At 58.5% G+C, this 21,155-nt stretch overlaps 1 protein-coding gene across 1 annotated transcript in view; it reads right to left on the reverse strand.

Moving 5' to 3' along the window:
* The window catches only part of KSR2 (kinase suppressor of ras 2), a gene marked incomplete at both ends in the record, with an annotated part of 54,064 nt that overhangs the window by 29,357 nt on the left and 3,552 nt on the right, over positions 1-21,155 (reverse strand). The window contains 4 exon segments of the mRNA XM_084297150.1: positions 4,534-4,715; positions 13,682-14,186; positions 18,049-18,199; positions 18,844-18,984. Coding sequence (XP_084153276.1) covers positions 4,534-4,715; positions 13,682-14,186; positions 18,049-18,199; positions 18,844-18,984 — 979 coding nt within the window.

Here is a 21,155-nt window from a genome sequence, read left to right on the forward strand (position 1 = left end):
TTTTATCCCCCTCTCCTCCCAGGTGCACAGGGCCAATTTCAGAGGAGGACGCAGCAGGGACCCCCCGCATCCCCCATCACCCGCTGGACCCGTTGCCCTCAGGATGCAAACCCCTCCTCATGGAACATCACCACCCCCCCAGCTGGGGGGTACTAGCGCTGTCCCACCCCAAAACCACCCCAAAACCTCTGCACTTTCACCACCACCACCACATCGCGCTCACAAGCGGCTCCTCGCTCGGCACGGGGCGCTTTATCCCCGATCGACAGCCCACGTTTGACGGGGATCAAATGTGCCGAGAGACATCGGGGGGGGGGGGGGGGGGGGACGGTGACAGCCGCGTCCGGTGCAGCAGTGACAGCGGGGACAGGAGCAAGGAGCCCCTGTCACCTCGTGGCAGTGACAGGCGGTGGTGACGGGTCCCTGAGTGGCACCCGTGCGCGGCGCAGGTGACGGGGCCGGGATGCGGGTGACGGGGCCGTGACGCCCTCCTGGCCCCCGCCTGCTGTGGGAGGAGGGTGCCTGAGGGTTGTTTTGCATGGAAAAGGGTGGCTGCAGCTCCCCCAGGTCCTTTATTTGGGGTTTCCCCCCTCCCTGGGGGCAGGTGCCCTTCCCAAACGCGCCAGGAGCACCGCGCAGGGATGGGGTGCGCTGAGCTCAGCCACGGGTGGGAGTGTTTTGGCTCGCTGTCAGCCTTACCCATCTCCTGCCACCCCTCTGGGTGCCTGGAGAATTTGGGTGGATTTGCTGTCCATCACAGCAGCAGCACGATAAACAAAGCCTCCCTCCCGGTACAGCAAACAACACAGGGCTGTTTTCATAACAGGAACGGGAGGGATAAGATGGGTGGAAGAGGACAAGGAAGGTGGCTTTGTTAGGGCTGAGACAGAGGTGGGAGGGATAAGGGAGTTCCTTCTTCCCCAGGGCACCGTGTGCCAAAAACGGGACGTTTCTCCCCACTTTGATGGGGGATGCTGGCAGAGGTCGCTGCCTGCGCAGAGCTGAGCCAAGCTCCCCAGCAAACTGCTCCATGGCAAAGGGTCTGGGGGCACCTGAGGGTGCAAATCCCCTCTGCAAGGCACCTCCACACCTCGTGCCGGTTGATTTTGAGGCCAAAAGAGGATGCGAGACCTCCCCAAACAGCAAAGGAAGGTGCAGCGATGCTCAGAGCAGCATCCCCAGCAGCTTTCCCCACTCTGTGCATAATTCAGGCTCAAAAGGGGTTCAGCCCCCCTCCTCCACTAGTGCACACAGGGTGCAAACGTGTCACCCTGGCCACACCTGGGAGCAGGCAGCAGGAACCCACGTCCCCAGGGGAGCACGCTGCGCCGTGCCACGGCGCGGGGACGTCCCCGCTGCAGCTGGAAGGATGCTCCACGATCCCGCGGGCCAAGACGAAACCTCGGCTCATCAAAAGCAGCCGAGGAGAACAAGGCAGAGCTATTTCCAGAGCGTCTCTGCTAGGAAAACAGAAGTCACTTCATCATAACGGCAGTTCCTCTTTGCGGCGTGACAATCCTATTTATACAGCCGGAACGTCGCCTTCAGTCACTTCGCTGGCTCAAATGCCTCCCTTGGGATTTTTCTCCCCATTCAGAGCCTACGGAGGATATTGAGAGGGTGGGAAATGCTTCAAGAGGAAGATTTTGAGGGGCTGCTGCTCAAAGCTTCACGTGCCAGGGGATGCTCCATGCTCCCAGGCTATAGGGAAGAGCCTCTGCCGTGCGCCATGCATTCAGCAAGGTGTCTGCACGTGGAGGCATCGCAGGCAGCCTGGGCTTGCTGGGGTTTTCCCTCCTGGGACATGCAGGGTGTTGGGTCGTGTTGGGTTGTACTGGGTTGCACTGGTTGTCCTGGGTGCTCCTTTTCTTCAGCAGATGAGGAAGGGCAGCAGTGAGGACGATCCCTGTACACCAAGGGCCACGTCCCCAGGTCCTCAGCGTCCCCCTGGCCACCAAACCCAGGTGTGGGAGGGTGCCTGGTCCCCATTTAGCTCCCACAGCATCTCCAGCGAGGGGCCATGCTCCCAGCAGTTCCCTGCCACTCCCTTCCCCTGCCTTCAGCACCACATCGGTGCCCTAAAGGCGCTGGAAATATTAAGAATAACTGCACCTGCAGGTGGCTTTTTCCAGGTCAGGACACCCAGCTAGCAGAGGATCTGCAGCCATCAGTCTTTACAACCAAAAGGAGATCCATCCTGATTTTTGGGTGCTCCCAGCAAAGCCACAGGGTGGTGACTCCTAAATCCCATCTCCCCATAGCGAGACAAACCTGGCTGCTGCTTATTTGTAGGGACACCCAGCGACAGCCCCGGGTGCAGCCAGACAGAGCATCTTTTACCCCTCAGCCACGTGTCTGGGCTCCTCCAGGGCTGAGCTCCAGTTCCAGGCCACCCCAAAAGCGATTCCTTCCTCCCTGCTGCTTCCCCTCCCGGTGAAAATTGATTCAAAGCAAAATTCCTGGGGGTCCTTTGCCCCTCCGTGGGGATGTGCTGGAGGAAAGGCTCCTCTGCAGCTCGGTGCCAGCCCTCTCCCTCACGCCCCAGCTGTGCAAACCCATCCCAATCAGGGCAAATCTGCTGATTAAAAATAAAAAAGCTTCAAACCCCGCATCCGATTGGGAGCGGGGATGATTCAGATCGGAGCACGCTCCTGCCACGAGCAGCGAGAGGGAATGGGCGGTGGGAAGAAATGATGGGGAGATCTTCACCTTCAGCCTGAGAGAGGGGGGTCTCACAGGGCTGCTCTCCAGCCCCTCAACCCAACAAGACCAACACTGATTGTTCCAGTGCTTGGACAAGTAAATCTGCATCGACCCACACCAAACTGGGCAGGGAAGAGGTGTTTCTGCCAACCGTGCTCCGAGGGAAGGGAATATTGGGAAGAGCTTGGCCATGGAGCTTGGCTCAAGGGCAGGGATGGGGACTGGGCACTTCTTGGGGACCACGAGGTGCACGAGCATGAGGGAAAGGAAGCTCCTGCACCTCAGCATGGGGCGAGCTGCAGAGACATTCACTCCTCCCCAGAAATAAACGGGTTTCTGCGCCGCTCGCCGTAACTCATCTTCTCGCTGCGCTGTAATGAGCCCTGGCTTCAAGCTCCATTAAGCCCCAGAAAATTATCATCCCTCTGCAGAGCCAGCACCGTGCCCAGCACCCGCTGGCCCGTGCAGGATGCTCCTGCTTCTTTTTCCTTTCATCGCGTTTCCCCGCAGCCTGCTCAGCGCCCAGGACCGAGGGCTGATGAGCGCACGGACGCTGCTCCTGCGAGGAGCTCGCTCTGTAGCTGATGCTAAAACCTCTCAACACGGATCATCCTCTCTCCACGGCTCACTTCCAGCTCCAGAAACAAACATTCATGGCAGCCAAGGAAGTCGGAGTGCTGAGGGGAGGGAAATGCGAGAGGACACCTCTCCGGCAGCGCTAGCCGTTTGCTAGTCCATCACTTCTCATTGTCTCGCGCTCCTGCTCTGCCACATTACATCAGGTCATCATGCCACGGGACGTAATCCCACGCTGATGCATGAGGAAGCCTAACGCAAGCAGACACATCAGCGGTCTGCTGAGAACGGGCTTTATTTCTTGGTTTCTGGTCCGCTACTCCCCGTCGGGCCGGGCTGCAAGTCGAAATCAGCCGGTGCTGCGGGGGGGGGGAAAGCGATGCAAAAATATCCTCGCCCCAGGCCAATCTGCTGGCCATGCCAGCACGAGTCAGGTAGCCGGGCGTCTCTCTGGAAATAGCAGAGCCTGCCCTCGGAGCTGCTGCCAGGTCCCATTGTCCCCAGAGCCCGAGAAGCAGGAGGTGCAGGATGCCAGGCGCAGCTCGGAGACTCTTCTGTGCTGCCAAACGGCAGCTGATGGGGGTGAAAAAAGAAAGGAAGAAGTGGAACTAGGTGATCTTCCAGGCCCTTTCCAACCCAAATAGTTTGGTGACTCTGTGAAATGATGAGGTCTTTGCTGGCAGGGCGCTGGGTGAAGCAGCAGCCCCATGATAGTGGCAGGGGGCAAGGAGCGAACCCACGGGAGCTTTGGGGCTGAGCATCACACATGGATCCTAAAAGCTTCAGGCCCTACAGAATGCACAGGGATGTGAGCATCGGGCTGCCCCTCCTGGCCAGCAACGCGCTGGCTCAGCTCCTCAGACCAAACCCCAAAAAAGCACCTCCAGGAACAAGGATGAGCAGCCCCATGAGCAGGATCTGAGCTGGCTGCTGTGGTCCAGCACCGTGGGGCTTGCAGCAGGCTCAGCACCTTGCACAAAGGCAGAACCACAGCTGCAATCACAAAGGATCCCTTGAGAAACACCCACCGGCGGTGCAAGGCAGCATCACTGACCCATCCAGCACGGGGAAAGCTCACGGATTTCCCACCTCCAAGCAGCCGAGCTCCCGCACCCGCTGCCGTACCATAAATCCGTTTGCACATCTCCGCATCCCTCACGGTGCTTTTGCACCTACCCAGACTGACGTCCTCCAGTCTGCAGGTTCTGCACGGCACACCCGTGTGCCTGCCGGCCGTGCCGTGCTGGGACTTACTTGCTGAGAAGGTGGCTTCGGTGTGGACGGGAGGCGTGGAGGGGAGGAAGGGCGGGTACCCCACGAAGAAGGACCGCAGGGAGCGCTCGGAGAGCAGCGGGGAGCGCTGCGAGGGGATGTTCTCGCAGCTGCCCACGCTGTTGTGGATCTTGAGGTTCAAGGGCTTGTTCTTCTTCTTCACCCTGGGAGAGAAAGGAGAGGAGAGTGAGGGGCAAGGGACTGGGGGGGGTTTGCTCGCACGATGCTCCCCAGGGAGCGATGCTCATCCAGTGAGGCAATGCACCGCCCTGTAAATTTAGTGATAATTATACCCACGGCCCTAGGAGAAGTCTTCATCCTTCCCTGACATCCAAAAAACAAAGGGAATTTTCATAAAGTGTTAAGGAACACGCTGCACTGGAGAGCTCTGCCACCCACAAAGCCTGGCTGGGAAGGGTCAGCTGGTCCCAAAATGTCCCTGAAACCTTGCTGGCCCAGCAGCTCCCATCCCAGTCACATTGCAATAACAAAATGTGGAGAGCAGCACCAGCTGCTGTGCCCAAAGCTACTTCTGGGAAAGAGCTCAGCCCTTGTGGAGGATTTGGGGCAGAAAGACCCTTTCTGAGCAACTGCCCTTGGTTATCATGGTCCAACTGTGGACAAGGGCCCTCCTGTGCTCATCACAGCGCCGGTACCGATGGCACAGTTAGCATCGACGTGCAGCTGAATTTCATCCTCTTATTCAGTCTGCTGCCTTTGATTCCTGGCCACATCGTTATCATTTTAATTAGACTAAAACCAATGTGGGAGCAGAACGAACCGTGGCACCTCTGCAACAGCAACAGCTGGGCGCATCCAGCCGCAGCCCGGGAGGGAAACCCACAGCAGCTGGCCCCGGAGCTAAACCAGGCACCGTGCAATGCCAAGAAATGCTGTGCCATGCCAAGAAATGCTGTGCCACGCCACACTGTACCGTGCTATATCACTAAATGTTGTGCCGTGCCATGCCGTGCCATCCCACGCCACACTGCGCAATGCTGCAAGCTCTGCTGCAGCAGAGGACAGGAGAGCATAACCCAGAGCACTGCTCTCTCCAGAAACTTTCCTCTTTGTGCCCGTCATCTGCTGCCCTGCGAGCACCTGCACGCTCCTCCACGCGCCCCAGGCCCTGCTCTGCCCTTGCTCCAGCAGCGCTGACCGAAGCCGCCCCCCCGGCCGCGCATCCCCCTGCGCAGCACCGGGGCATCTGGCCCTGCCAATTGGTAGGAAATGACCACGCTGCGCTCGCCAGCCCGCGTTAGCATCTGAGAATTAACCCGCCCTCTAATAAGCTAATTGTTTCCTTGCACAGGAAAAGCTGCTGCTGCTTTTAGGGTCTCTCTAATGACTTCTTCGGGTGCACCGCGCGCACAACTGCTGCGGTGATGCGATGCACCAGCGGTCAGTGCTGGCCATGCCCTGCACCGATCCTGACCCTAAAACCCCGTCCCTTAAAGCAAATCCACAAAGCACCAAGGTCAGAGCCAGTCTGACCCCTGCACCTGATCCCACCCAACCTCCCCACGGGGACCCAGAGGTCCAAGCACCCCCGGTGCTGCTCCCCCCGAGCCCCCCTGCGCTCGGCCCAAAGAGCTTCCTGCAGCACGGTGATTAGCCACTAATCTCATTTTTTTCCACCCATAAATCAGTTCCAGACCAAATATTTACCGAGAGCATCATTTCCTCGCCAAGCAGGGCTGGTGACAGCTCTCATTATTAGGAAGGATGAGTGATTTTGGACAGAGAGAGATTTTTTTCCTCTCTCCCTGCTTCTTCAGAAGAAAGAATAATAAAAACACGCAAAATCCCTGACCCCGCACGGAGACCCACAAGGGTTCTGCCCCACCAGATGGGCCACAGCCTTGGTCCCCTTCCCCGTCCCGAAGAATGGAGTCAGGGATCAAAGGCTTGCCACCACTGAGGAGAGGATCGGGGTGCTGCAGCAGGAGCAACCTCACAGGGATGTTCACAGGGACAAGTTTCCCCTGCAGGTGCTGCCGTGACCCCCCCAAGCACCCCACAACCGGGGACAGCACGATCCTGCCCATTAGGGACCCCCACAGTGCCCCTGGGTGCTGGGGGAGGGTTTGTAGGATGGAGCAGGAGGCAGCACGGTGCACGGCCACCCCATCCTCCTGGGGAAAGTGGCATGAACCCCTGGCACCCCGAGAAGCAGCGTGGTTCCTCTGCTTCCCCACCACCTCCTCCGGGCCCCTCAGGGCTGGCCGAGCCAGGGAGCTGACAGCTTGACAGCCGCAGACAGACAGACGGACACAGCCAGACCGACCTTTGCGGGTCAGCAGCGCCGTGCCGAGGATACGGAGCGGCTCCTTTCCGGCTGCGGCTTGTTTACCCCAAACACCCTTCCCTGCTGGGGGAGATGCTGAGATCCCACTCATCCTGATACCAGGCACGGGGTGAGGGTGGCTGACCCCAAACCAACCCCACTTGGGGGGGTAAGAGAGCCCTGAAGCCACCTCCACCCTCGTGGGGACGTGGCCCCCAGGTTCCTTTTGGGGCCGCTCGTGCCAAAAGGGAGCGCCCTCGCTGCCGGGGCACAGACCCCGATGCTGGTGCAAGGCGAGGTGTACAGCTCCTGGGATAAGAGCCTGGTGATTATAGGGCCGTGCTGCTGGAGGAGCAAACACGGCGTGACAGGAAGCACGGCAGAGGCTATTTAGATGGCAGCGATAGCGCCCGGCCCGCGGCCGTCACACCACGAGGACACTTGTCCTCTGGTCACAGCTGGACAGCCTCCGAAATGAGACTCCAGCCGCACTCGGGGAGGTTGGAAAGGCACAGAGAAGGGGCTCAGGGAGCTTTCAGTATCCCCATTTGGGTTTGGGAGGGTGGCTTAAAGGCTTTGTAGGATACAAACAGGAGCATCAAGTGCTCCCCTCTCGGCTCAAATTCCCCAAAATCTGGGGAGAAATCCTGGGGTGACACCATGGCATCACCCAGGGACAGCCACCACCACGGGGACAACGGCTTCCTCCCCAAGCCACCCCAAAACCAGGAGGAGAGCCCCAAATCTGAACACCAAAACTATTTCTTCTGCCAATTTAGGAGCTCCGTTACCTGTCCCCTCCCCATCACCGCCCCAGTTTGTCCCCAAACCCTCGGCTTCACCCTCGCAGGGAGGTGAACGCCGACCATCGGGGACATCATTCCCTGCAAGAATTTGCTAAACACGCGCTCGTTTTCCAAAAGGAAGAAAGGAGGCAGGCGGCGCTTGGTGCGCATCCCTCCAGGTGTCAGTCCCCACTGAATGGCGCATCCCCGCCTGCCGCGCGCCATCCGTCAACCGCTCGTCACCGGCTGCGGGGAGAAAATAGAGGGTTTCGGCAGGCGGTGACAAACGGGAGCAGACACGCGGGACAAAAGGCCCGTCACGGCTTTCTGCAGGGTTTGACAGGTGCTCGGGGATGGGATCTATAGGGCCCCGACAAAGGGATGGGGCGAGGATGCGCGGAGCGAGGGCGCACGGTGGCACGGAGCAGCAGGTGCTGGGAAAGCTCCCAGGGCACCCTGAAAAGGGACAGGGATGAGGGGACGAGGACAGGTCCCCCCCTTCTCACGAGCAACACCCCCAGCTCCTCTCTGCCCCTCCTCCAAAATGAAAGAGAGAGAGAATAGCTGGGTAAATGCGCTGGATAAATAGGGTGGATAAATACCTGCTCCGTCAGCGTGCCGCCGTTATTATTTTAATACAAAGATTAAAAGAGGCGATTTAGCAGAAACAGGTGATTTGCCCCTGCAGCTGGCTGCGCCAGGCTGTGTTTTATTCACCGCTTTGCTCCTCTCCAGCACACTCCAATTTCAACAGGAGCGATGCTTTTAAAGGAAGGGAAATAGGGGGGGGAAAGAAAATCATCGGCATTTCGGTGAGCTCTCTGCAAAGGATTAAAGCTCGCTGCCGTCTGGGCTGAAGCGCACGGCCTCGGTCAGGATTCAGCCTGGAAGATTTATGGCCTTTTGACTGGCTTAATTGCACGATATTCTGTATTAAATCAGAGCGGGGAGCTCGGCAGGCACTGCTTGGGCATGTGGCCGCCTCCAACCCAGGCAGCAGCGTGGATGGGCAACAGCAAAAAAAAAAAAAAAAAAAAAGAGGGGGGAGAGCCCCTTTTTATTGCTCCTGCATTAAAAATTGCAAGAAGTGCCCCTTCTGCTCCGTCCCTGAGCCTTGCTGGCAAAAAGCAAGCCCCCTGAAAATGCAGGGATGAGGAGTGGGGTTCAGCAACCACAGCGGGACAGGCGGTGGGGTTATTCAGACCTGCCTGGGCTGGCTGAGCAGAAAGATTTCTCCATCACACACCCAGAACCTAGCTAGTGCTACGCAATAGTAGCTCGATATCACCAAAAAATGACTGTCTACCAGACGTTACATTTATCCTCCTCGTTACTGTAAGAGGCAACAAAGATCTCCTCCTCCGGCCAGAGGAAAAGCCGGTTCCTCATATCAAAGCCCTGCCGGTTAAATATTTATCCGAGTGCCCGTCCCCACTTCCCCAGGACGGCTGGATTTTGAGGTTCGAGTCTTACTGATCTATTATTCTCTTTTTGGAGCACAAAGCAGAACTTTTTCGTGCAGCATAAAGCCGGGAAATTCTTTGAAGGGAGCTGGAGCCCAACGCACCCCCCCTGGGACTGGCGCTCGGCAGTGCGGGTGCTGGGGGAGCGGCACGGGGAGCTAATTGCCAAGCTCCTCGAGGAGCTCCTGCTGCTCGTTAGGCCCTTCTGGTTCCTTCATTTCCACCTTTAGGTTTCTCAGAGGATCACACGAGGACCATGGGCCATCAGCTGATGGACTCAGGCACACGGCTGGCGCTGGGTGGCTTCACCCCCGCCAGACAAGAGGGACCCATTTTGGGGGGCGATTCCCAAAAAAAGAAGCAGAGGAAGGGCAAAAAGCTGGGCAGCACTAGGTAGAGGCTCATTACGCTAATTACAGAGCTGCAAACCTTTCATCTCAGATGAAGCTAGGGGCAGTTTTCCTCTGCAGGCTTCTCACAGGCTGCCTCAGGGTGTGGTGAGCCGGAGAACACTCGGGGCGCAGAGAGTTTGGGGACCTCTGGTTCAAAAGGAGTCAGAGCAGAGCTGATGGCATTTTGGGAAGCCTGCTCTCCTTCCCACCTCAGTCCCATCTCCTAACTTCCAAGGAAGCCACCAGAGCACTCGGGTACGTGTGAGCTACACGGGGTAGAGGCTAGGGGACTTCATGCCCTCCCCACGGAGCCACATTTTGGAGACGGAGAGCACAGAGGAGCTCGAGCATGGCCCCCAGGAGCCTCACAGCTGATGGTCGGCACATCTCCTGCTCACCACCCACAGCCTCCGGCTCTCTGTGTCCTCCACGAGGCCAGGAGGCTGCGTATCACATCACGGTGCCTGCAGCAGGAGCTCTGCTGCCTCCCCTCCACCCCCCAGGCGCTAATTCTTATCTAAATTCAGCATCACGCTCCTCGCTCCCGAAGTGGCGAAAGGAGGCTCAACTTCTCATTAAAGGACACGGTGAGAAGTTTCTCTCCCAAGCATGTTAACGCTCCTGCCCCTTTTGATGGAGCACCGCAGCAGTAATTAACATTAATGACATACCTGAGGAGCGCCACAGCCCAGAGCAGGGGGATAATTGCAGCAGAGCGCCAGTTTGTTACGGAGGCTACCCGTCACTGTCAAGACGCGGTGTGCAAGCCATACTTTGAGAAGGCTGGAGACAATCCAGAACCCATACACGGCTCCACAGCCCTGACTCATCAAAGGCACCGAGATTGATCAGAAAGATGATTTGGGGGCAGAGAGGTGCTGCTCGCTTTGCTCCCCCAGCGCAACGCTCTCCGTGTTGCGGGAGCAGCAGGCGGGTCCCTGTGTTTTGGGACAGCACGCCTGATGAGAAAAAACACCTAAAATACCACAGAGGAATGGTTTGCATGGTTTGGCAGAGTCCCTGCTCTGTACGGAGGGGGTGGTGGGGAAGACCCTGGCCCTAAATTTCTGCAGGACTGGGATGAGTTGGGTCCTTCCTCTGTGCCCCAGGTGGGATCTGCTTCACCCCATGCCCACAAAGAGCTGCAGCTGGGTCAGCGTGCAGCCAGGAAGGGAGCAGAGGGTCTTTTTTCCAAGCAAAACGTGGCCAACACGGGGACAGCCAAGGTGGTGCAGGTCCTGGGTGAGTTTGCAGGTGAAAGCCCTGGCCTTGCGCTCAGCCCCGGCGTGGCAGTAATGGTGATGAGCACAGGAGAGCCTTTGGAGAAGCTTGTTCAGGGACAAGTGGCACAGGAGATGCCCTGTTCAGGGGGATTTCTATGACATGGGATGGAGAAACCACCACGCACAGCCCAGGAGGTGCTGAGCTTGAGTGCTGGGTGGCACTAGATGCTACAGAAGGAAACGACAGGGCTAGAGCTGGAAATAACACAAGGGAGAGAGAAAATGGATGTGTGCTCTGTCACCAACTGTGAGGCAGATCTTCACCCACCCAGGTTATTAGAAACAGCCTTGAAAACAGCCTCAGCATCCACAGAGCTACCAGCAGTGAGCATCCAGACACCACAACACCAAACCCTACTCGAAGCGATGCCCTGGACGCAATCACAAAGACGGAGGACGAAGAGACCTCCCTGAATAAATACACCAACTCCTTACCCCGCATAAAGCTGTCCTGAGCTGTACCAGCCTCCTCCTGCCAGCCCATTCTCGGCATCACACACCCCAAAAACCACACGTCCCCCCCATGCTGCCTTGCTCGAGGGCTCAGCATTTCCCCCAGGGCTCTGCTGCACCAGGCCACGCTGCTTTAATCCCCTACGGACACGTCTCCATCCTCCCCTCCTGCTGGAGGCCACTCCAGGAGGTTGCAGAGGCACCATGGCTGGGAAGCGGAGGCAGATTTGGGGTCACCTCCCCTTCCCATGGATTTGGGGGCAGGCAGCCTTGGGGCAGGACACCCCAGGGAGGACACCCCGAGGCAGAGGCTGCCTCCAAAAACCTCCAAGGTTTGGCACAGGGGCTCTTCTGCTCTCCTTTAGCCATATTGCCTCGTGCTCCCCAACTCTTGGGTTTTTAAGACCTTCCACTCCGAGTTTGTTTGGTGTTGGGTGGTTTTTTTCCCCTTGACTCCTGGCTGATGAATAATCATTAACTATCCATGGAAGATTTAAATGGCCCGTGGAATTCATGGGGTATTAAATGGGCATTATATTATCAGCCACTCTAAATGTTTTGTTTCCGTTTCGAGCCCGTTCATGAGATGTTTATGGGTTGTGGATTTATGGAAGCCAGGGGATCTTTTTAGGAGTAATGTTCCGTACCCCAGCGTTACGGTCAACAGCTGGAGGCTCCGCGCAGGAAAATCTGAGGCTGTAAGCTCAGGAAGTTTAACCCCTGCTTCAGGAGGCTTCAGAATAAGAGAAGGATTGAGCCCTGGAAATAAGCTCTGAGACACAAAATGCAAGGAACCTCGCGAGGTTGCTTGGAACCTCACCCTGGGCACCCCAGGTGAGGAGATAACGACCCCAAGGGCACCAGCATCCCTCTCAGGGGGTTGGATGGGTCCCATCAGACAGCTGTCTGCAAAGAGTGCATTGCATGGACACTGCCATAAGATAAAAATTGGCTGATAAGAGCCCCCAAAAAAGCCACTTCTTGCCCTGGGTCAGTAAAACAGCATCCATTGCACCCAGGGTACAAAACGGCTCCAACTTTGGCACTCCTCTGCTAGAGGAAAGGGTGAAAAAAGAAAGAAGCTGCCTCTTTAATGCGCTAATTGCTATCCTCAAACGCTAATGGGATTAGAAAGCAGGATTTACTGGTTGCATCCTGAAAATCATTAAGTGCCATTAGAGAAAATTAACCTCCCCAGCTCTCCGAGCAGCTTTGGGGAGCCCGGGTCCTTCCGCACTGACACGATGAGCCCCCCATCGGACACCAGCACTACAGAGCCCTATTAACACTTGCTCCCTTTCCTCTATTAATTGAGTTTAATAATCCCCCTGGGCTGCGGCTGGTGGCCAGGGGCTGGGAATTAAAGTCACATCACCGGGGTGGCAGCGGGCAGGGGACACCAGAGAGGCCAGGCAGGGACCGATGAGGGCAGCAGGGACGGGGACATCACAGGGATGAGGACATCAAAACCCATGCAAAAAACATTTCTGATTTCCTTCCACCCATCGCCTGCTCTTCCCTCTTGGCTCACGCAAGGAAATCGAGGCATCCTGTGGGAAATGGGGGAGCAGCAGCAGCTGGAAGGCTTTTGGCCCGTACACGTGTCCAACCTCACCCCAAAGCTGTGTCACCGTGACCTGGGGCATGCAATGACCACGCTGGAGATTAAGTGATTTGGGGGAACGGAGGCAGCCCCGCTGCTCCCCCAGGTGCTGTGGGTCATGTCCTGGCCCTACTCACTGAGGACAGACCCCAGGTTAGAGGCTGAAATCCCACAACTAATATGGGCAACACGCTGCTCTCCAGAGCAGCTTCTTCTTGGGGAGAAGGCGCAGGGCTCCCCCCCCAAAAAAAAACGAGCAGCCCACGGTGCCCTTTATGGCACAGAGCAGTGGGGTTTGGGCACGGCCACCAGAAGTCCCCAAAGGGCCAGGGAGGGAGCGCGGGGCCGGCCCCGTTCCCTGCACTGCAGCAGCCTCTGCAGGCACCGAGGCGCAGAGCAGGAGGGAGCTGGAGCTGGTGCTGCGACAGCACCGGGCATGGAAACATGGAAAAGGCCCTGGGGAGGGTTGTAGGAAGGGGTGTAGAATGCGTGCACATCTCGGCCAAACGAGGATTTTTCCTATTTCTCTCTCACAGCCATGAGCAGCTCTGACAGATCCCACACTGCAGAGCAGAACCCCACAGCACCCAGAGCCATCCAGTGGCACGGGGGAGCTTCACCCCTGCAGCCCCTGGGTGCTCCCCAGCTGCCCCACGAGAGCTGGCACACAGCACCCCGCTCAGCAAATCCATCCCCGCCATGTGCTGCGTCCACAAAGCGTTCCCCAACCTCGTGCTCCAAACCCTGCCTCGATGGGACACCCAACCAGGATCACCCCAAATCCCAACATTTTAAGACCCAGGCTGCTTTTTCGCACGGCACGGGGCCACCCCCCGGCCCCGCTCCCCCGTGACACCCGCTTACTTGGGGGTGTGCGCCTCGTCCACGCGGTGCCCCAGCTGGAACTCGTGCGACTTGCTGCGGTGCAGGGCGGTGAAGCCGGGCAGGAGATGGATGAGCTTGCGCGACGCCGGCGGCGGCGTCCCGGGGGGCTTCAGCTTGTTCCTGCGCCGCAGGGGCGGCGTGCCGGGGGCCGTCATGGTGGTCACGATGTTGGGGGTGCGCGGCGGGGTGTGAGCCGCGTGCCGTTGGCGCGGGGAGGGCGGCAGGGAGCGGTGGCCGGATTCCACGGGTGGGCACAGCCCCGGGTGGCCCTCCACGGTCAGGCGGTCCACGTGGGTGTAGAGGGGGCCGTGGGACGAGCCGGCGTGGCAGTGGTGCTGCGCGCACTTGGGAGGGGGCTTGGGGCTCTGCGAGAGGTGCGTGCGGATCCACTGGACGGGCTCTGGTGGGCAGCCCGGCTGGTTCTCCTTCCCCGGCTCCGCCGTGGGCCACTGGATGGTCCAATCCTGCTTGGAGAGGCTGCCGCCTGCGACAGAGCACACACACGGCCATGCGGGGGATCTGCTGTGACACCCGGACCCCCCTCCCCATCCCGGTGGGACCCAATGAACCCCAAGTCCCTGGGGACAAGGGGGGATCTGGGTGCATCCCCCAAGCACCGAGCGCCACCACCCCAAAGCACCGCTGGGGATGGGGGACCCATCGCAGCGCTACCACCCCTTCCCATTCACTCAATTTACAGAAATGGGGGAAAAATACAAAAAAAATATTAACTGTGGCTCCTCTCAGCTCCTAATTATTAGTCTGCACCGATGCAGAGATGAGTAAAGACCTGTCGGCGCCGACTTCAGAGCGCCAACATGATGGAGCGGATGCAAGCTCCCCGCCCCGACTTCTTTTGATCGCCACCTCTAAGAAAACCAGCATAAAAAATGTAATCGCTTTATTTTAAAAAGGCTCCTTCCCCCATCCCTTTTTCGGTTATTAATTGCCTGTCCTGTTATCTACCCGTGCCTTTTCAAGGGGTGGATGTTTTATTTCGAGCTCGTGAGGATGAAAAATAAAAGAGGAGCAGGCTTTTGAATGGAAAGCTTTGGGATTAGATTGATAAAGCTCCAGGGGGAAAGGGGCTGAGGAGGTTTGGTGTTTTGTTGTTTGTTTTTTTGTTTGTTTTTTTTTGAATTGTCCTCCTGAAGCAGAAAATAAAGCCAGCAAAAGTGGCAATCCTATAGGAAAGCCTCACCCTGCAGCCCCTCAGGATGGCGTGCACCAAAAGCCAGAGGAACTGCAAGATCCCTGGGGGTGCAACGCCTTGGAGTTAATCCTCCTGCGAGCTCCTGACCCCCCCGCCCCCATTAAACATCCTGCAACACGGCGATGTGCAAGCCTGCATGCATGTATGCAAATCAGGGAGCCCCCCATTGGCTGCTCCGCGTGCATAGATTTACATAACTCAGCGCTGCCCGGATGCTGCAGCCCTGCACCGCCACCTCCGACCCGCAGCAGCAATTAGCGGTAATTAAGGAAGGAGAAAGGAAGCCGACCTGGGGTCCTGCTCCTGCGTCCCCCCCGGCCCCAGCTGCCCTTTTGCTCACCAGCTGCCCGTGTCGGAACAAGGCTGATGCTCCCGAGAGCAAAAATAGCCATTTTTTGGGTGCGTCAGGGCTAAAAATACCACGGATCAGCTCAGGAAGGGTATTTTCGACAGTGGCTTCCACACACGCCGCAGGTACCAAGCACGCTGCTCGACGGGATACGGCTCAACCGAGAGCATGCTTCAGAGGCAAAAATACCAAAATCCCCGAGCCCTTATTCCTGCAGAGTGCGTAAAGCCCTCCTGGTTCCTCCGAGGAACCCCGCTTCCTCCGGGGGCTCCCTCGGGTGTTATTGCCACTCTGCCCAACGGGGGCTCCACGTGGGATATCAGCGAGCACAAAAATCACATTTTTCCTCCCCATATGTCCCCGCCAGTCTCCTCACCCCATGGCAAACAGCACCGAGATGTTTACCCAGACCCCATAAGTGCAGCACCAGCCAGCAGCAGAGCATCCCCTTTGGGATGTTCTGGATGCACGAGCCCACCTAGCGAGGGGTTTTCTGTCCCCACCTCTGTCCCTATCACACGGTGCCAGGCATCCCAAGGAGGGCACGGGCTGCAGGTGAGCAGAGAGGCTCATGTGGGGCAGACACAGCCAGCCCCGTGCACGCTCACTGCACCCCACACCCTCATGCTCTGCCCTCAGACCCCACAGGATCCTCCTGTGGCAATGCAAGACCCAGGGAATAATTCTTCCCGAGGAAGCCTGGGGCCCCGAGGGACAAAGCTGTCCCCAAAGCCCTCACCCTGCCCTTTTCCCTCCCCCAAATCAGCAGTCCCACAACCAAATGGGAAGCCAAAACCCACACAACTCTGCATCCCAATGCCACCCCCGTGGTCCCACCGCAGGGACCAGCTCTGCACACCCACACCGATGGGTGCTGCAGCTTTCCAAGGGGGCAGCCCTCAGCTTCACCCCAAAACAAGGATGCTCACTGCTTTATTTCACACCCCCTTCTCCTCTCTGCACCTGATTTATTTCTTTTTACGAGTTGCACTCTTCAAGCCAAAGCTTCCCCCGCAAGCAGCAGGTTTCAGGCAGAATTTTGGACCGATCCCCACAACCCCTTCCCCATCCCCAACCCCAATCTGTCCCTGCCTGACCCTGCTTCCCGAGGCCAGCGGGACCCACGGATGCCCAGCACGGGATCATTTTTCCCCGTAGGACCATCAATCACCTCCCTGTCACACACCACCAGCTCCTCGGGCCACGGGGGCACCGCTGGGCTCTTACTTAATATTAAATTAATCCTGCTCCGAGCCCGAGCGCGACGCCTCGGCTGCTAATAAAATCCTGCTGCCGGCGCGCGGCTTCGCAGCAGAGAAAAATCCAATACGGGCTTGTTAACACGATAAAGCCGGGGTTTAATATAGGGTTGCTGCTCGCTGTATTCAGTACAGTAACTCCCGTGGCCCGTGAGCTTTTCCAGGGGTTTTTCCAACACGTGTGGAGCTGCCCAAAGGGTCCCCGTTACCAAACCCCGTCGCGATTCCAGCACTCGGCCAGCGACCTGCTTCCTCCCTCCCTCCTTCCCCAGCCCCCATGCCCACAGAGAATTGGCCTGGGAAATTAGCTGTCTCTAATTAACAACTCAATAAATAGAGATTGATGGAAAAGGTTAATACCGTGCCTTATTCCTGCTTTATTAATACTAATCTCGGCTCCTCCAAATCGACCACCGGCGCACTCGCAAAGAAATTGCATGATGTTTTAAAGAGGCAGCGACTTGCCTGCTAATTATATTTCCAGTCCCTGTCCCTGGCTTTGCTTGGAGCTAAGACAGACACAGGGAGCTGAGAGCTCAGCACCACTTTCACCCACCGACCCCCAACGAGCATCCCCAGCCCCTTGGCTACCAAGGGACCCAGTCCCAAAACCCCAAAGCGTGGGGCTTGATGCTGCTGAGCGCTCTGTTTCCCTCCCCGTTGGGTTTTACACCCAGACAGGGGTAAAACCCACAGATTTTTGGTGGTAGCCCCTTCCCTTCTTCCCTCTTTGAATGGGCTGGGGGACAAAAACACTGCCTGGGGACAAAACCTGGGACCTGCCAAAAAATCAGGGCCATCGGACCTGGCTCGTGCCATCCACTGGATGATGCAGCAGGGGGTTCTGAAGGCTCACGCGCATTTCCCAGAGGGGAATTCCCTCAGCAGACAGGGATTATTGGGGAGATTATCGGAATATTGGAGAGATTTGGTGAAGATGCCAAAGGGAAGAGAGCAGGAGGAGAGGTGGGAGCCGGATTTGGGGAGCGCAGTGGGGGGGCTGTGCAGACCGGGTTCATCCCCCCGGGATGCCTTACGAAATGATGAACCGGAGGGGTGGGAGCAGCTGCGGAGGGGGTCCTGGGGGGCTCCAAACCCCCCCGGGACAGACGGATGGACGGACAGACACATCCCACCTGCACCCTGCCTGCAGCCGGCTGCCAGCCCCGAGGATGCTCAGCGCCTCCCGCGGAGCTCTGCTGCCACCGCCCGGGCACCCGCCGGCCTCGCACCCCGGCTGGCTGCTGCTGTTGGGGGGGGGGGGCAGCGCTCAAACCCTCCCCAAACCCCCCCCAAAAATTAAAATTAAAATTAAAATAAAATAACCCTGCTTGGAGCAGGGGCGCTGCGGGGAGCCTGGGGGGGGGCTCAGCCTCCCTCTCCAGCAGCCCCCACGAGGATGCGGGTGATGCCCGCTGCTGGCGCACAGATTTGGGGGCACAAACGGGGGCTCCCGGCCCTATTTAGGATCACAAACCCGAGCGGTGCCCCCAGGACACGAGCACGGGGCAAGGAGCCGACTCACCGGACTTGTGGACGCTGCGCAGGCAGGACAGGGAGGCGTTGAGGCGGGCGCACTCCTCGCTGTTGGCCCCAAATTTCTCCACGGTCTCACAGACCTGGTCGTCGGTCATCTCCAGCAGCTCCTCCAGGCTCAGCTGCCCGGGGGCTATTTCCTGCCAGGAGTGAGGAAAAAAAAAAAAAAAAAAGGGAAAAAAAAAAACGTCCTGGGGCATCTGTTGATAAGTCAGCGCCTTGGGGCGCACAGGGAAGAAGCCAGAGCCTCCTCCTGGGGATTTGGAGTTTCCCTCTGTCCTATATGCACAGGAAATGCTACAGTCTGAGCCTCAGGATGGTCTCACGCATGTCCAGACCCCGCTCAGCACCAGGATATTGGGGTTTGCCACCAAATCCTGCCCCATCACCCCCAGCTTCCTCTGAGCGCATCGGGGTGCCAGCCTCCAGCTGCACCCATAGCCTGCAGGGCCCCCGGGCATGGCCAAAGCTTTTTGGGGGGACCTGGTGGGTGCATCCTTCATGAGAAGCAGCTGGGAGATGTCCCCAGCTTTATGGGACAGCCACGGGGAGACCCAGCCAGCACCTCCCTCGCAGCACCTTCCCATGCAGAGGAGGAATTTGGTCCCCCTGCCTCCCCACCCTGTTCTCTACCACCAACCCCAACCTGCTACAGGGGTCCCGTGGCCCAAAAAATATTGCTCCAAGACAGTTTCCACCCTGGGAAACGCTGCCCTCTTGCCAAACTTCACTCGAGGATCCCACAGCAAACCTCCCAGCCATGCACTCTGTGCCCATGCCTCACCTCCATCACCTCCTTGCGGATGTCGACGATGCGGAACCAGTGCAGGAGCTGGGGGAAGCCTTCCAGCTTGGCATTGCGCTCCTGCAACGCCACCTTCCTCTTGCAGGAGAGCTGCCGGCTGAAGTACTTGACCAGCTTGCTCTGGAAGAGGAGGGGAAAGCCCCGTGGAAGCTTTTTTTCCTCCCCCTCCCCAAGCTGGGTCTCCAAGGGGGCCGTTTCCCACCTCTCCCAGCTCCTTTTTCCCCAACCCTGGGTGTCTCCGCTCTGCAGGCTGCCAGCCCTCACCCCTGGAGACCCCATTGCAGGGGGCGAGGGGACAGGAGGGACAGGGACATCCCTTCTCCCACACTGCCCACCCACCACCCAAAGGACGCGCTCCCCTCCACCATACCCAATCCTGGTGCAGAGACCACCCAAAGCACCCCACATTTGGAGCATCGCTGGGTCTGAGCATTCACTCCCTGTTCCTACAAACACCCAGCCCCATCAGCCCCTTCCTCCCGCCCCATTGCACACCCCACAGCCACCGGGACCCCTTTGCCCGGCCGAGCATCCCCACAGCTCTCCCAGGACGGGGACGAAGCCACGGCCGTGTGTGCGAGCGCAGGCTGACAGCTCCCGAAATAAAGCCTCTGAGCGACTGGCCTGGTTTCTCGGAGATGTGGAGCAGAGCCCTGCTCGCTGGAAACCTGCTGGGATTTCCCCCTCCTGCTCTCCAGCTGGGAGATTCCCCGCCGCCGGCAGCGCTAGATGGTGCTGTGCCCCTGCCCAGCGCCCGCAAACGCGGCCTCGCCACCCCAAAAATAGATGAGCCGAGAGCAAAACATCACAACGGCCTGGAACAGAGGGAGCCCCGGCCCTGGGGAGGGATTCACGGCAACAGCTGGGGGGAAAAAGCAAAATTCAGCCCCCTGGCAGGGACCCAGCCATCGCCCTCCTTCCCCAGCCCCCTGTGCCAGGGCGCACCGAGTGCCAAAGCCCAAGGGGTCTGACAGCCCCAAAAATGAGGCTTCATCACCAAAAATTAACGCCTGAAGCAAAGCCACTGAGAGGTCACCAAGAATCATAGGGAAAGCTGTACGGAGTCCTGCTGGGGCTCAGCATGGCCCTGAGGAGCTGGAGCCATCACCTTTGGGTCCCCCGGGGTGGCTTTTTAACAAAACTGCTCTCCTAGCAGGGAGCATGAAGGGTTTGGGGAGCACCCTGCCCCTTTCCCCCCCCCCTCAGTGGGGCTCAAGCAGCTTGGGGGCACAGAGGCACACCCCAAAGCCACCCTGAGCCTACAGGAGGGCTCAAAGGCACACGGGGAAAGGATGGGGTGAGGCTCCCACATAAAACAGCATAAAGCTACAGCTCTCCTGCAGGCACGCTTTTATTTCAAGCTCCGGGTAGGGGAAATTAGCACCACCTGCCCCTTGAGAGAGAGCAGAGGCACCGTCGTTAGCGCAAACGAGGGCGCAGGTGGTACCCCGTGCCCCAGGCACATGCAGATGCTGCAGGAGCATCCCATGGGGATTTCCACATGGGCAAACAAGCTCAGCACCCCTCCGTGCCGCATCCCAGGTGTCCAAAAGCGCTTCTCGTGTTGGCGAGCTGGGATGGGAAGGGAAGTGGCTGGAAGGGACAGCACGCCACGCTCGCCTCTCGCTCCCGGTGCCACCAAGCCACAGCTCGGCCATCCCCGCGCCCTGCCAGGCAGGGAGGTGCTAAACGGATCCTGCCTTGCAATCCTGGTGCTGTGTGGCCCCCTCCAGCCTTCCTGTGCCTCGTTTTGCCCATCTGTGGAAGGGGAAGCTGGGCGAGGAGGGCACCCGGGGACAAGTGTTGGGGTGCTGCTAGCCACGGGGTGCGAGCCCCAGGTGGTGCTTGCTGTTGGGGGACACCAGAGACTGTAATGCACCTGGTAGATGGGAAAATACGGGTGTATATACGGTGCTTGCATGGAGCTGTACCTATCCACGTGCATTTTATTTGTGTGCATTTTATATATACGTGCGTACCTGCATGGGGGCTGTACATGCCCGCTGGCTGCCTCTCCTGCTGCAGCAGGACCCAAAAGCAGGGCTGGGGCTGGCAGCAGTGGTGTCCCCACTCATGTCACTCCCTTGGGACCCTGGGTGACAGCAGCCAGGCTGCGACCACCTCTGCTGCTTGCAGAGCCTCCCTGAGCTGCACTAGGGACTTCCAGCCCTTTTGGGGTTTCCCCTATAGCGTCACCCCAAAACATGAGGAGCGAAGGCACCCAGCGGGTGCCAGCACCCAGAGGGAGGGCGGCTCAGCATCGGGGACAGAGGTGGCCCTGGCCCCGCCTG

The sequence above is a fragment of the Netta rufina genome (assembly GCF_964035555.1).
Source record: "Netta rufina genome assembly, chromosome: 17".
NCBI classification, from domain to species: Eukaryota; Metazoa; Chordata; class Aves; order Anseriformes; family Anatidae; genus Netta; species Netta rufina.